Source organism: Diplotaxodon limnothrissa, linkage group LG14, assembly GCF_057381915.1.
Source record: "Diplotaxodon limnothrissa isolate DT_005_m linkage group LG14, D_limnothrissa_male_GT1.1, whole genome shotgun sequence".
In the NCBI taxonomy this organism is placed as follows: Eukaryota; Metazoa; Chordata; class Actinopteri; order Cichliformes; family Cichlidae; genus Diplotaxodon; species Diplotaxodon limnothrissa.
Genome location: NC_140609.1, coordinates 28745778 through 28761852, shown reverse-complemented (window position 1 = coordinate 28761852; position 16075 = coordinate 28745778). Strand labels below are relative to the sequence as shown.

The following is a 16075-nucleotide window of genomic DNA, read 5'->3' as shown; positions in this document are numbered from 1 at the left end:
TGTTATCTAGCATAAATGAATTACTTCATGTGATTAAACAAATCAAAGTAAAATTTCTAAACATGTATAAATGTTTAAAATATTTACTTTCAACATTTCGTTTAATTGAAACGAACCCCGTTTCAATATGGCACCTTTAAATGCGTAATACAAGCCGGAAGTGCGACTACAAACTACAATAACCAGCAGTCCCGCTGCCGAGTGACTCACCACTGTAGAGGTAAACATGGCTGCTGTAGGAGCTCTGTCGAGAATAGCCCGGCTGGGCTCCAGAATATGTAAAAATCGTGTAACATTAAGCGGAAACTCACAGAGAAGAGGAATAGCCGCATGCATCGACCGTAAGTACCAGAAAACGAGATCTACTAGCTTTAAGTAATACAAGTAGCTCTAAAAACTCTGTTTCTTTCATTTACCTCATTGGACCTGAAGCAATGAAATGAACCAGCGATATGTTAAGTAGTCACACAGCTTTGTAGCAAACAAACGTGACTGCTGATTAAGATTTAAAAAAAAAAAGAAGCTTATGCTACACATATTCAGCGCTTTTATTTACTTATTTATCGCAGCCGACTGTCATTGGTAGGTTTGTTAGATCTCAGTTCCAGTCGGAAGGCAGAGAAAGCTGCACGCCTCTCCTTAGCACCGCCCCTCTCTTTCGGATTATTCAACACCTAGATGTTATTTAAATCATCGTGGCTGTTATGTTGTAATGTGTTAGGTATAACAGGACATAATACTCTATGATATTAGATGTTTTTCAGTTCAATTCTATTTTATTTATATAGCACCATATCACAACACCATTTGCCTCAAGGCACTTTGTATTGTAAGGTAAGGATCCTACAATAATACAAAGAAAACAGAAAAAAACCCAGCACTCATATGACCTCTTGTGAGCAAGCGCTTTGGCAGCACTAGGAAGGAAAAACTAGAAGGAGGACGAAACCTCCAGCAGAACCAGACTCGGGGAGGGGCGTCCATCTGCCACAGCTGGCTGGGGTTGAGGAACAAAGACAGGACAAAGACTGTGGAAGAGAGCTAGAGATTAATATAGGTTTATAAATACATAGTGAGTAAAAAAGGTGACTATTTATATACTCTAAATGAATCTCTGTTTAACAATATGCTGTAGACACTTATGAGGGAATTCTTAGCCTGGGTTCAACGTGACCTGAGCCAGACTGTGAAGACATGAAATATGAACAGTATGTAATGGTTAAAAGCACACAGAGCAGTTTCTGTATTTAATGTCCTCCGCTCTTTGTCTGCAGCTTCCCACGGACTCACAGATGAACAGAAGGAGTTTCAAAAAGTGGCCTTTGACTTTGCAGCCAATGAAATGGCCCCACACATGGCAGAGTGGGACCAAAAGGTATGAGCTAGGAGGCTTAAAACACTGTTATTAATCAAACGTGAAAGCAACAGATGTGAGGGGTTCAAAACCATGTTTGCTCATATAAAGGCAATCTTTTGTATCAATCCAAAGTCCTGATCAGGAGAAAAAAAAAGTAAAAATAAGTATTAGGCAATAAGTAACTAGTAACAGCACTAGGCAGGGTGTGCTAATGGTTAGATGTTTCTTCCCCACTCAGGAAATCTTTCCAGTGGAGACCATGCGTAAAGCGGCCCAGCTGGGTTTCGGTGGGATTTACGTTCAGCCAGATGTTGGAGGATCTGGCCTTTCTCGGCTGGACACGTCGATCATCTTTGAGGCTTTGTCCACGGGATGTGTGAGCACCACAGCCTACATCAGCATCCACAAGTATGAATAATAAGATTATTTTGGTTGGGAGCATTTTTAAAAGACGCCATATTTACAGCAGGTGTCAGTTTGTCTGGATTATACATACAGGAAGATGGGTACACTGTGGCCATGAAGGGATGAACGTGGTCGGTAACAATACTCAGGTTCACTTTAGCATTTAAATAATTGGTACTTTAGCAGGCTGAACTGTTAATACAAGGCAGGATAGATCCATGCTTTCATGTTGTTCATGTCAAATGTTGAAGCTGAAATCGAGACTCAACAGACCAGGCAACATATCTCTAGTATCCAATTTTGGTGAACTCGTGCGAATCCTAGCCTCAGTTTGCTGTACTTAGCTGACAGGAGTGGTACTCTGTGTACTCAGACCAGCACGTATTCTACCAACACCATCATTAAATCACATTTCTTCCAATCTGATGCTCAGTTTGAACATCACTGGGTCGACTCGACTGTGTCTTCATGTCTAAATGCACTGAGTTGCTGTCATGTGATTGGCTGATCAGATATTTGTGTTAACAAACAGTTGAAGTGGTATGCCTAACAAAGTGGCCAGAGAGTGTATGTTATTTATTTATTTGCATGTTAATCTCCTCTGTCCTCCTTATCTTTGCAGCATGTGTGCCTGGATGATAGACAGCTATGGCAATAAAGAGCAAAGGGAAAAGTTTTGTCCTGATCTCTGTTCTATGGAGAAGTTTGCCTCCTATTGTCTCACTGAACCAGGTGAGTCTGCATGCGAAAAGACAGCAGAGTTCTTTGTGTAAAATTATTCACAGCTGTCTATGTGAGAAATTCGTTTCACATGTATGTTGTTCTTCCACACATGTGAGTACTTTAGTTAAAGTTCAACCTGCGATCTTTGTTTTAGGCAGCGGCAGCGATGCTGCTTCTCTTCTGACCTCTGCTCAGCGGAAAGGCGACCATTACGTCTTGAATGGCTCAAAGGTAACTCAGACCTGTCTGTACGCTCATGTCATTTAAGGTCTGTAGAAATGCAAGCTCCTCTAATTTATTCGGCACTTTTTAGGCCTTCATCAGTGGAGGAGGAGACACAGATGTCTACGTCGTGATGTGCAGAACTGGAGGTAAAGGACCTAAAGGTATCTCATGTCTGGTGGTGGAGAAGGGAACCCCCGGCCTCAGTTTTGGCAAAAAAGAAAAAAAAGTACGACTTCACAGTTGCGCCACTTTGGTGTTCAACCACTAGATGGCAGAATTGAGCCAATCAGCTGTTAAAAACAATCTGTCCTCCAGGTGGGCTGGAACTCTCAGCCGACCAGGGCCGTGATATTTGAGGACTGTGCGGTTCCAGTGGCGAACCGGCTCGGTGAGGAAGGACAGGGCTTCAACTTCGCAATGAAAGGCCTGAATGGAGGCAGAATTAATATTGGTAAGGAGGAAAACACCACCCAAGTAGCCAAGCATCCAAAAACTGTGTCTTTTATACTTACAATCCAATGTAAATCTTTTTTTTTTTTTTAAAGCTAGAAGTAACAGTATGTAATCTGCATCATAATTGGGCTTCAACGAGCTTCGGGGGAAACAGATTTGTGCATAAATTGCGTGCAGCGTGCTTTTAAAGAAACCTTGAGTTGGTTAAGGCATGACGAATGGTTTCAGTAGATTTGGATTAACACACTTTTATAAATGAGCATGCCCTTGGTTATGACCAGTAGCAGTGGTTTGCTCAGTAATAACTCAGCTCAAACCGTCAGTATTTGTGGTCACACAGTATTTGGCATTGACATGAAGGCGTTTAAAACAAAGCCAAACAACTTACTCACTGGTTTTCCTCTAAATACTCTGCCGCCAGCTTCCTGTTCTCTTGGGGCGGCGCATGCTTCTGTGCAGCTGGCGAGGGATCACCTGTTAGTGCGCAAGCAGTTTGGAGAAACACTCTCAAACAACCAGGTAAGCAGGTTCCCCTGTTTTCAGTTTATTTAGTGAAAACTCAGTGAAACAGAATACTTGCCCTGCCACTGTTATTCACGCCCCCCCCCCCCTCTTTTAATATGGTAGTTTCTTCAGTTCAAACTGGCAGAAATGGCCACCAAGTTGGTTGCGTCTCGCCTTTTGATACGTGAAGCAGCGCAGGCGTTGCAGGAGGACCGCCCCGATGCTGTTGCCATCTGCTCCATGGCCAAGCTCTTTGCCACAGACAAGTGCTTTAATGTGAGCAGTGCTAAGGAGGATTAACAGTATTTGGCTAAAAAGCATGAAATTAACTATATTAAGTGATCTTTTATGTTTTTTCCTGCTTGTATTCAACAGATCTGCAACCAGGCTCTTCAGATGCACGGTGGGTACGGTTACCTTAAAGACTACGCAGTGCAGCAGTTTGTCCGGGACATCAGAGTCCACCAGATCCTAGAAGGTGAGGTTTTTTCTCTCTCTTTAGCCTTTTTGTTTGTCTTTTGTCATATTTTAGTGTGGCTCCTTTGGTTTCATGTAAGGCAACTGTGATGCTGTTTTTCACCAGCTGTTTCCTGCTTTTGTTTCCCTTAAAGGAACCAATGAAGTGATGAGGATGATCATTTCCCGAAATCTGCTGTCGGAGTCGTGATAAAGCTCGTCCTCTGGATTTAAACTGACCATGTTGTTATGGTCTTCATATCTGGTTTGTTACAGTATGACTGGTGCTGCCCTGCACATCATAGTTTCAATGAATGTTTCCTGACTTGAGTGTATGTTCATCCACCCACCCTCCATCTAATAACCCTCGCAAATCAGCATCATTGTCATAAATAAACCCTTTAGACTCCATGTTTGAATGTGTACGCCACATCAGATGTAATGTAAGTTAGCACAACCAACTTCAGTGTAGTTTTTTCAATCCTTCTGTCACAAATCACCCTTGACACTCGTCTCCAACTGCTCCACCCTGCTGGCACTCCGTCTGTTGCTTTGAAGGGTTTACCCCAGGTAATTAAACTCATCCACCAGCGACGGAGAGATGACAGAGGAAAAAGTAATAAGAAAAAGTAACAGTTCATAAAATCCCAGCATCACTGTCCCTAAAGTGGTCTTTCAATCCTTATGTATATTCATGGTTATTGCAATTTTACTGTATTTCATCCTTTTCTTTGCTTTTTGCAGAATTACAGAAATATGTCACAGGTGCTGTGAAGGTTATATAATGAAATGTTACACTCCAAATAAAGCTTTCTTAAACTGGACTTCATTTGCAGTTTAGCACCTTTAGGTTTTTGTTTCCATTAAATATGGAACTGATCAATATTTAGTCAAATACTGCAGAACATTTTATTGAAAAACAAAATTCCATCAACAGTCAGAACTGCATTAAAAGTGCTACATGTAGTATTTCAACATCAGAACATCATTGCATCGTTATCTCCAGAGTTCAGTGTAATTGAAATCATGAAAACAAACAAGCAGAAAACATTGGTCAGATATCGAGGATGGACGCTTTCTTGAGCGGTCTCCACTACTGGCTCTGCCATATGTTTGCAGTAATCTTGTTATACTCAACAATTTTAAGCAAAATAGTCAGAAACCATCGCCTTTAACACTTATACTCACTACTTTGGTTACATTCCAGCTACCATAACAAGCAAAATCATCACGTTTTGAGTCCTTATCAGTCTTCAACCCACACTGAAACTGTTTCTTGATGTGAACATGAATGTGGGCCAGAAATGTGAAACTCTAGAAACTATTTTCAGTGTCTGAATTGTGTGTTTTTGCTCTGAACGAGTGCAGTTAGCCTGAGAAAAGTGAACTTTACACATCCAGGTAAAATAACATAAAAATGAAATTAGAAAAATCTCTTTACAATGAAGTTGTAGAAATCATAGAAATGTAGCCAAAACATTGCACGACAATCGCAAGTAAACCATCCTGCTTGCTACGGTTTACAATATCACTGTATGCTGCTACGTAAAATCAACACTTCTTTTCGTTCTAAGCATGGAAATAAAAATATATTTCTCTTTAATGAGCCTGATCGCAGCATTTAAAAGAAAACTGAAATGAAAAACGCTGCACTGGTTCGTCAACAAACCGAAGGAAGAGTTTGTTCCAGTGAAGCACGTTTTTTTCCTTCTCTCTCAACCTATCAGGCCTTCACCGAGAAAGGGCGCTTCATTGCGAGGGATTCTCTGTCCTTTGCTTCCCACGCCGTTACACCAGTGATCCAGCCTGGCTTTGAGCAGGCACCATGACAGCAACAGCTCCCATGCGTGTCAGAGTGGAGGAACTAACTTGTGGGGACGCTGTGGGTGGAGGTGCCATCTGAGGCTGCGCCCCCTCAGTTCTTTTGGGGTTGGTGACCGCAGAGCTCCTGAGAACCTGCGAAGGAGCCCCGTTTGCACTCGGAGGCCGCCTGTGTTTACGCGACGGCGTGCCTCCGATGTTGTAGCCAGGAAGCCCTTGTAAGGTATTGGCTTCTCCAGGGCGCAGCTGGTAGGCGTTGATCACTGAGCTCGCGTCTGAAGCTGATATCGGGGAGTACGGATAGTGGAAGTTGGGCTGATGGGGGTCTCGTGGTTGAGGGCTGGTGGCTATGGAGGATAACGTGCCATTCTTGGACATACCATCTGAGCCTGTGTTGCTCTTTGCCCATGACACTCGCTTTGGTGCCTGAGCGTCCTCCCTGCGGTAAAAAGCAAGGAAAGAGGGTGAAAGAAAAATCATTAAAAAGGAGACAGAAAACAAAACAGAAGTGAAGTGCTTCAAGTAAAACGATAACGGACACTGCAGCTGCAATACTGTCAACAAAACACATTGAGTGACAGTATTTTATACTCACGTGATCTCCTAACAATCAAGCGCTTGTAAACTACTGATTTAGTGTAAACGATGCTCTACTTACACAGTATCAGTTACAAAGGTTAAATGTTCAAAAATGCACAAAAACTAGGATAGCATGAAAACACAGATAACACATACTTGCTGAATCACTGCTTTGCATTACTGTAAACGGACTCTTAGAAGCAGAAGGCTTGTTTGGTTTTTTTTGGAAAATTTGTGGGTACATTACACCGTGAGGTGGAGGGCACACATTATGGCGCTTACCATATCTTAGTGCAGGGGTTCTGGTTGGATGATGTGCAACACTGCACATTTCACACTGAGCAAAAGTCAATTTAAAGCCCTGCTCCAAACAACTGGATTCAAAATAATGAGAAAAAACAGGATCTACCCTCTTCGACTCCAAATGGCCTCTTTAGGATGAATAGGATGACTTTACTGTCACGTCGTGCTCAGAGACGACACACTCTACTTTCCATTTGTATCATCATCATTTTTTGGACACAGAAATTACATCTCACTACTCCACATTTCTGACAGCTGTCAAGAAATACATGATGTACACATAGACTGTATAAAGCCTTAGCTCCGGTGATATAAGCCTTTTAATGGTAAACTTCTGTTTGAAGACATGAGATGAGCATTTTAACCTTTATGTGGTGTTTTTAAACTGGAGAAGGGAAACTGGATGCTTATTGGCCAATGACTTGTTGATCACAAGTGATTAACCAATGAGAAAATCCAGGCTAATCCTCCTTTTGGATTACATGGAATGACCAAAATTTACAAAACTGACATAATTTTACTGTTCAACATGTCCTAAAACAAGGGAATAACATATTAAACTCATCAGCAATTTGTTTAATGATGTTTTTATTAGAATATAATAAGCCACGCATGGCGTCACTGTGATCTTGTAGAGGCATAAAAGAGGATTTAATGTGACAAAGTGCCCACTCTACAGACAGTGAAACTCACTTGATTTCATTGGCTATCTCCTCCTCTGTGTCCCCTCTCCTCCTCAGTATGAATATGAGAAACAGCACCATGGCCACCAGTCCCACCACTGACCCCAGAGTAGCTGCTGTAATCACACCTGCGTTGGAAGCTGAGAAACGTAACAAAGATGGAGTGGTGATTTCCCAAACAAACTTTTAAATACTCTGGGGTGAAGGAGAATAAAAACAGAGTTCATGCTGTGTACATACAGGTGAAAACCTCCAGGTTAATGGAGCAGCTGTCGGAGCCGGCGGTGTTGCTGGCTCGACAGATGTACTTCCCTGACATGCTTTTAGTGAGGTTGCTCAGCCTGAGGGTACCGTGTCTCTCATCTGAAAAAAACAACTGTAGTTACACACTCTTCACAATCACATATTTATGTGATCTGAGCCAGGAAGAAGAAAAACGTCAAGGGAACTAAACACATGAACTTACTACAGTACGAAGTAACAGACTTACTATATATACACAATTACAATTGACTATAACTGGATTTATATTTATTAAAAATAAAAAGTTTGTTCGTTTGCAACTTAGTTTTCTCTTTTAAACTTAAACATGGGATTCTTTCTATCATTATCACAAGTATTATGTTAGTATCACTTTATTTATTTTTGTTGTTTTTTTATATCATGCTAAGACTAATGTATTCAACATATCATTGCAGTGTTAATACAGAATATAATTATTGGCTGGCCATTATTGGCTGGTTTCCATTACTTAGTGGAGGAAAAGAAATGTTACATTGCTGCAATTTAACAACACTAGTCTGTTGATGCTGGACATGAGTTTTTGTTTTCATATTTTCTCACACATGCAGTGAGAGCATGTGCATCAGTCTCACAATCTGTTCCTCTTAGCACATCTGATCTTAAAATACTATGTTGCAGACATAGGCTGTCGAAAAATAAACAAGCTTCATACTGGATTTATCACAGCAAATCCTCTGAAATCCAATCTGAGACGTCATATCGCAGCACGCCTTCATCTGATCTCATTTTGATTCATGGCGGCAACTGAGAGTAGGTGTGTTTGATTTTACTGGAAACCCTCCCCTGAAAAAGTGACTGTAAAGCATTGAGTCAGTCACAAAGGGCAAAAGAAGTAGATTTAGTGGAAAGGTGTGAGCAAAATCTTTAATAATTATTCCCAAACTGCTCTAATCCCAAAGTTTTGGTTGGGCAAAGGCTGGACTGAGCTTTGTTTTGTCTCTCCTGTTTCACTACTACAAGGAGGGCTAAGGTAGGCAGATGTAATAATTTCTAAATCTGTTGTGTTTTCAATAAATACAGAAGAAGAAGAAGCTGCTGACATATATCCTGCCCCTCTAGGTCTTAAAAAAACATTGAAATCAAAAGTAGAAATAAATTATGCCTATGCTTATTAAGCTTAAGACCAGCGTGTTAACATTATGCGTGAGAAATCAAAATAAACCCAAGAAAAACAGTTGTGGATAAGGGTGATATGCACCTGTCCTGCTGTGATTATTTAATCCCTGGGCCTAAAAAACAGTTGTGAAGGCCCCAACCTAATTGTGACAGATTAGCCGCGTATCAGCTGACTCGTTTGGAGCGATTTCAAGCCTGCACAGTGATCACAGATCCCCGTGGCAACAGAGCTGCAGGGATCTGATGTTACAGTAAGTGCGACTTCATGTCAAGATGGGACCATTACTCATGTTATGCTGCCATCACTGCAAGGTCAATGAGCAGCATTTGTCAAAGCCTTGACACATGACATGTGACTCATGGAAACTGGCAGACTTTGCAGCTAATAGTATAGTCAGCTACCTCACATGGCATATGTGCCCATCGAATGCAGGATTAGTTTGCACAGCAATGTAAGCAAACATGTTTAGTTTGGATGTCAGTAAAGGGTATAACATTAATTCTGACCTAAAGGGCTAAACAGCCATAAGCTGATAAAATTTCGAGTAAGTAAGAAGCACAACTAAAACAGAAGCATAAAAGACACCTTTCCCTGTTTATTCACTCATAAATCTATTAATTTCATGCCTATGTTTAAATGATATCCTTAGTATGAGGAGTGTCTCAAGAGTTTTTGGGCTGCAGTAACAATATTAAAACAGATACAGTATATAGGGCAAAAAAAAATAATAGGTTTTTACAATAACATAATTTATTCTGACATCTTTGCACTCTGCACCATAAATCTCCTTGACTTTAGGTGCCTCTTTTATGCTTGAATAAGTCATAGGTTAGTGTTAAATAGCTAAAAAGGTGGTCAAAATTATTTTTTTTTATAAAATTATAATATATATATATATATATATTTTATTAAACCCTTTATAAAGCCTGGAGAACTTAGAACATCTGACTCCTTGGAGGCAATTTTTTTTTTCTTTTTTAAATGAGTGTTGGCTTGAGACTTTTACACAGCATATATGCTGTAAAAAGCTACAGTGAACAGACAATATGTAATCATAATAATAATAATAATAACAGTAATATTAGTAATAATAATAATAGTTTTACTTAGCTAAATAAGTAAAACTATTACCAGCAGAAACTGTTAATTACTCGTATTGTAGCCTACTAATTTTATATTTTGCTATTAATAAACATTTATTTATAGCACACTAAACTGCAAATTGTATAGCATTGTTACAAAGTTTACATATCAAGTTAATGAGTTTAAACAGTTGAACAATTCCTTTGAGTTTTACAGTTACTTCAAACTAGCTGCTGAACAAATTTCTAGCACATCAAGCTAAAGCTAATTAGCTACTAGCTAGCTAGCAAACATTAACTATTTTTTAAATCAATGACTGTATAAAATTTTTTTCAATATATGGTTTAAACATTGCTTGCTGTGTTTTTTTTTAAAGTTTAAACTTTATTGTGTGATATTTAGGTCCTCTTGGATTAAGTCAGTTATTCTGTGTGCTAACTCGCTAACCATGAAAGCTAAAAAGTGACTGAAAGGGTTACAGATATTTTTATCCATATCTGCAAGAAAATCATATTCATGTTTTTCACATGTGAAATATTCATATATAAGTAATAAAATATGAAAGCATATTAAATTTATACAATTTAGGGTTATTATTGACTATATTCATATTTATTTATTAACCCACATCATAGCTTAACTACACAATAATAAATTAACATAATCTTATAGTACACAGTTAAAAACTGCAATGGGATGACAGCTAAATCTAACACAACATACTGCAAAGATTTAAAGGACAAAGTCAACCCTTCCGCTTAATATTAATGAGGCTTGGAAGTTTAAAAGTCCTTGTCATGAGGGGTTAAAGTGGGATTTGGCAGGTGGGGAACACCAAGATCAAGTCTTAGTCTTAAGAATCACTTAGAAAAAGGGCACATAAGACATTGTTTTGTAAGCTCCAGTAGGTTTGTCCTTGTGTACAACCTGTGATCTGCTGACCTGGGTTTCTACTCTAATATTCATTGCTCTGTCTGATGATGCAACCAACTGAATTCAACAATATCTAAAGCAGATGTTACACAGGCTATATGGCCGATTTCCAACCCCCTAACTAGATACAATAAAGCTAGTATAAAAGGTTTATACCTTGATGTCTGCTACCTTTGATGTAATCTGGTAACATTGCCCTAGCTGTAACCAGTCAAGCGCACTGCATTACTGTAAACTAACCAGTGTACCCTGCACTAGCCTGAACAGTATATTCTTAAAATTTAAATGACTTAAATTTGTTTTTGGAAGACATTTCACAAAAACATAATTTAGCAACACATCACCTATAGATCCAAAATTTTAATTAAGCACTCTAAAATGAATCAGAAAATTACACATAAATTTTAACTTACTAGTCCATAAAAATGTCACACGCTGAGCAATGATTACTTTTGAAAATAACCTTTGATCTTCCTTTCCTTTCTTCCCTTTCTTTCTCTGTCAATGTCACACATTAACATTTTTCCCCCTGGGAAATACAGAAACTGTCCACTTTTTTGAAAAACTGCACGGAAACAGTTGTGTGTGTTTGGTGACATTTGTTAAGTTGATTAAAATGTTGCATTTAAAACTACCTGCCATTTAAAAAAAATGTTACTCTGTTATGCTTACTTCAGTAGCTACCCAGTTGCTAAGTACCACAACAAATTTACTTCTGCACCATGAACGCATCACAGCAACAATAAAAAGAGGGATGTGTTGAAAGTGTAAGTGGGCCTTGGGATGTCAGTTTTTTTCTTGTTACTGAGTAAGTACCACCAAGCTGCCCCTGGCAGCCACCACAGCCTGCAGCACATGAAGAATGAACTCATTCAATAGTGATATACAGTGCTGCCCCATTCCCGATTTTCCTCTTTTTTTCTGTTTGTCACACTTGAGTGTTTCAGATCATCAAACAAATGTAAATATTAGACAAAGATAACACAAGTTAACACAAAATCCTGTTTTTAAATGAAAGCCTTTATTATTAAGTGAAAAAAATGACCCTGTGTGAAAAAGTAAATGGCCCCTAAACCTAATAACTGGTTGGCCCACCCTTAGCAGCAACAACTGCAATCAAGCGTTTGCAATAACTGAGTTTACAGCACTGTGGAGGAATTCTGGCAGAATCATCTTTGCAGAATTGTTGTAATTCAGCCACACTGGAGAGTTTTCGAGCATGAACCACCTTTTTAAGGTCATGCCACATGCTAGAATCGAATTCTAGGCCACTCCGAAGGCTTCATTTCTGGTGGTGTTTTTTGGATCATTGTCCTGCTGCAGAACCAAAGTGTGCTTGAGGTCAGAAGCAGATGGCCCGACAGTCTCCTTTTCTGCTTTTTCTGAAATGTGGTGTTACTTTTACACTAGATGTAATGGGACACACATGTCCCAAACTGTTCAAATTTTGTCTTGTCAGTCCACAGAGCATCTTCCCAAATGTCTTGGGGATCATCAAGATGTTTTCTTCCAAAACTGAGTTGAGCCATTATGTTCCTTTTGCTCAGCAGAGGTTTTCGTCTTGGAACTTGGCCTTGTAGGTCATTTTTGCCCAGTCTCTTTCTTACTAAAGAGTCATGAACACCTGACCATAACTCAGCCAAGTGAGGCCTGCAGTTCTTTGGGTGTTGTTCTGGGGTCTTTTTAAAGTCTTGGATGAGTCGTCCTTGTGCTCTTAGGGTACTGTTCCATGTTTTCACCATTTGTAGATAATGGCTCTCACTGTAGTACCACAGCTTTAGAAATGGCTTTATAAACTTTACCAGACTAAGAGATCTCAATTACATTATTTCTTATTTTTTCACACAGGGCCATGTAGATTTAGATAATTATTTTTTTGCCTAAATAATAAACAGCTTCATGTAGAAAATGCATTTTTTCTTTACCTGCATTATATTTGTATAATATTTACATTTCTTTGATGATCTGAAACATTTAAGTTTGACAAACACACCAAAAAAAAAACAGGAAATCTGGAAAGGGGAAAAGATTTGTTCACCACTGTACAATAACCTGTCTGTCAGATTTAATTACTCGTGCTGTTCCAGATTGTTCCAGCCCACTTTAACCCCTGCTTGTCATGGAAATAGTCAGGAAAGATTACAGCATAAAACACTGGTTCACAATTCCAAATGGTTAAAATAAAGACAACTGAGTGGTTTTATAATTAATATTTATAGAGTTTGAATCTAGTCTTTTTATTTTAAATTTTTGAAAATACTATTATAAGCATTATTACAAATGGGGTTGATTTGTCTTTTCCTTTAAAGCTTTCTTAGAGCTTAAGGAGTGCCATGTTGACTCTACAAACATAATTATTCTTGCAGGTAGAGGTGAGAAAGAGTATGGGGAATAACTGAAAAACGTATGACTGAAAGCCCTTACCCATGAACCCAAGGACAAGCATGGTCTGGGGGCAGGCTCTCCACTCTTTCAATTATTTTTTTACAAAAAGATGAAAAAGAGAGTGAGCTTAAATGAAAGGTAGAGAGGGAATGGTAGAAATTGAAGGGAGGGGTAGCAAGATGTGCTGCACTCTCTGTCCCAAATCCAACTTATGCTTCTTAGAGGGGCTGATCAAGTAATGACATGGGGCTAGTTTGATTAGGTACCTAGGCCAACAGGAAATGAGAAGTGCGGCGAGAGGATCAGCAGAGAGAGAGGAAAAAACAGAGAGGGAGAGAGAGAGAGAGACTGCTGAAAGGGATAAGCAGTGATGGGCAGAGTAAAGTTCAAGTGTCACAGAGTTGGCATATATCAGTGTGCATAAAAAGATGCGCGCAGGGTTGGAGCTCGAGTGTTGAAAGCATGTGAGAGGATGCATAATCAGAGGGAGTAGTTTTCATGTTATGAGTTTGAGGACTTAAAGAGATGAAGGCCAGAGATCAGAACAGTTAAGTCAATACTCAATCAATCAGCCAAAGTCCTACTGCTCAGAAACAGATGGCGTCTTTTTTTTCTTTGTGAAAAATAATGCAAGAAATTCCTGTTTTCTCTCTTGCGCTTGTGCAGCACGTTGAAAGGAGAATGCTACGTGTCTCATTCAGTAAAGAGGATTTCACACTGTGCGTCATGCCACGATCGAGGATCTTCCTCTGAAGTCCATTTGAAACATTTACAGCTGCAGTCAAAATTATTCAACCCCTTTATCCTGCTGGTGTAAACAATAAAACTCAAGGGAATCATTTATTTATTCACTATACTGTAGTGAACAAAGACAAAACAGCTTCAAATAATTAAACTTTGACAGGGTCAATCTGTTCAGTTGGGAATCATGAATCACTGTGAATCCATTTCACCTGCTGTGGTTCAGATGAAAGTGACAACAGGTGTGCTGGAGAGGATCACAACAGTGGAATGGTTTTGCATGTGGTAGCCACAGACCATTACTCTCTCTTTATACACTCTGAATGACTTTTCTGCAATTTTGCTTTTTCTTAGTAATCTTGCTGCTACTTTTGCATGAGACAGTACCTGCAGTCCATTCAGGTTGCACATGTAGTCCAGCTTGTCCAGGAGAGCACATCCCCATTCATGTGTACCATTGCAAGAAGCTTTGCTGTGTCTCCCAGAACAGCCTCAAGAGTGTGGAGGAGATACTAGGAAATGGATACAAGGAGGAGAGCTGCATTACTGGTATCTGCTCCTTTGTACGAGGAGTAGCAGGAGGTGATAGATGATAGGGATCGGCATCCTTTAGTACAGCATGTGTTCACAGACTGACATCACGCAGCCGAACACTAGAACTGGCAGGTCGATCACTGGTGCCCCATTCATTTCACAGATGATGTTGGAAGCATTATAATATTCGCCACAGCGTCTTCCGACTCTTTCACACCATCCATATCTGCTCAGTGTGAACCTATTGTCATATTTTGAGAGAAAAGTCCTACCAGTTCTGCTGTTCTTTGGCAGATGCACAGAGGACAGGTTCTTCTAAAGAACATTTGGGACTAATGCTGCCCTCACGCAGTCTGATTCTGACAGTTTGGTCAGAAACATGCACATACGCGGCCCATTGGAGGTCATTCTGTAGTAGGGCTGGGCGATATGACCCAAAATTCATATCTCGATATTTTTTAGCTGGATGGCGATATAAGATATATATCTCGATATATTTTTTTAAAGCCATAAAGTAAGAACAAAAAGAGAGTTCTTAGTCAAAGCTGTGTCCCAGATGTCACACAGGCACTTTTATTAACATAGAGCAGATGTACATAAAATTTACTCAAAAATAAATTATGAGCATTTATTAAATAATAATGCTCCATAAATAAAAGAAAACAATGTTGTTTTTGTGCATAACAAAAAGCTCACAATTGTGCAGTCAAAATGTAAACTAATAGACGCTGAGCACAATAACAAAGACAGATTTCACAGCTGCTCTGTTCCCAACTTGTACTGCGTGACTGACAGCCTGGAGTTTGAAATCCGCTTCGCAACCACGTCTCTTAACAGGTGCCATTTATAGTCCTTATACACAGTAGGGTAATATTACGTTGAAGCACAGTACGTATCACTCCGCGAGGCTCAGCCGTAATGCTCCGACAATCCATCAAGCGGTGCAGCTCCGTAGCTTACTAAAATCGTACTAAAACATTTTTTGACAGATTGCTGAGCTCCGTGTTCCACATAAAATCGGTTCGCGGCCATCAAGCACAACCAGAATTCATACATAAGGCGCGCTGTCAACTTTTGAGAAAATGAAAGGATTTTAGTCCGTGGCGTTAGCGTGGTTAGCTCGTTAGCGTGGTTAGCTCGTTAGCGTGGTTAGCTAGCTAACACGTTGACGCCGTCCAGCCCCACGCACGGGGCGATGCGCAGTAACTCGTTAACGGAGATTTGCCGTGTCCATCTTGTCGCTTCCTGCAGGTGAAGCGATGGGGGACGAGGAGTTGTGTTCAGTGAAGGAGAGGCGAGGCTGAGTAACATTGCGTAAAGACGAAAGTGGACGAAAGAGAGGCAAACCTGCGGCTCCACAAGTATAATTATAACGTAACATAGACTATATCGATATAAAGGATATTGTCACATCTTATATCTCGTATAAAAATATATCGATATTTTTTAAAAACTCGATATATCGCCCAG

At 39.8% G+C, this 16075-nt stretch overlaps 2 protein-coding genes across 3 annotated transcripts in view; one reads left to right on the top strand and one right to left on the bottom strand.

Annotated features, from left to right (window-relative positions):
- Window positions 1-205: 205 nt before the first annotated feature.
- acad8 (acyl-CoA dehydrogenase family, member 8) lies at window positions 206-4840 on the top strand. 2 transcript variants are annotated; one of them, XM_085370325.1, is made up of 11 exons: window positions 206-341; window positions 1275-1375; window positions 1596-1765; window positions 2385-2494; window positions 2640-2716; window positions 2799-2936; window positions 3026-3161; window positions 3585-3682; window positions 3791-3943; window positions 4043-4145; window positions 4279-4840. In XM_085370325.1, exons 1-11 carry the CDS (start codon window positions 227-229, stop codon window positions 4332-4334), a joined length of 1257 nt encoding a protein of 418 aa, XP_085226451.1. In that variant the 5' UTR covers window positions 206-226; the 3' UTR covers window positions 4335-4840. The 2 variants fall into 2 exon arrangements, with proteins under 2 accessions (XP_085226451.1, XP_085226452.1); XM_085370326.1 differs by lacking the exon at window positions 206-341 and adding an exon at window positions 787-834.
- Window positions 4841-5911: 1071 nt separating this feature from the next.
- Window positions 5912-16075, bottom strand: part of esamb (endothelial cell adhesion molecule b) — a 57046-nt gene continuing 46882 nt past the window's right edge. The window contains exons 5-8 of the mRNA XM_085370328.1: window positions 13370-13414; window positions 7750-7872; window positions 7520-7649; window positions 5912-6383 (exon numbers count right to left, since the gene is read on the bottom strand). Coding sequence (XP_085226454.1) covers window positions 5912-6383; window positions 7520-7649; window positions 7750-7872; window positions 13370-13414 — 770 coding nt within the window. The remainder of the gene's footprint in view (window positions 6384-7519; window positions 7650-7749; window positions 7873-13369; window positions 13415-16075) is intronic.

What these genes read in the sequence shown, in the direction of transcription:
- acad8 (XM_085370325.1), top strand. Translation starts at nt 227, where the DNA reads ATGGCTGCTGTAGGAGCTCTGTCGAGAATAGCCCGGCTGGGCTCCAGA. An exon ending in CCACAGACAAGTGCTTTAAT is followed by an intron (nt 3,944 to 4,042) that starts GTGAGCAGTGCT and finishes TGTATTCAACAG; the next exon opens with ATCTGCAACCAGGCTCTTCA. An exon ending in AGTCCACCAGATCCTAGAAG is followed by an intron (nt 4,146 to 4,278) that starts GTGAGGTTTTTT and finishes TTTCCCTTAAAG; the next exon opens with GAACCAATGAAGTGATGAGG.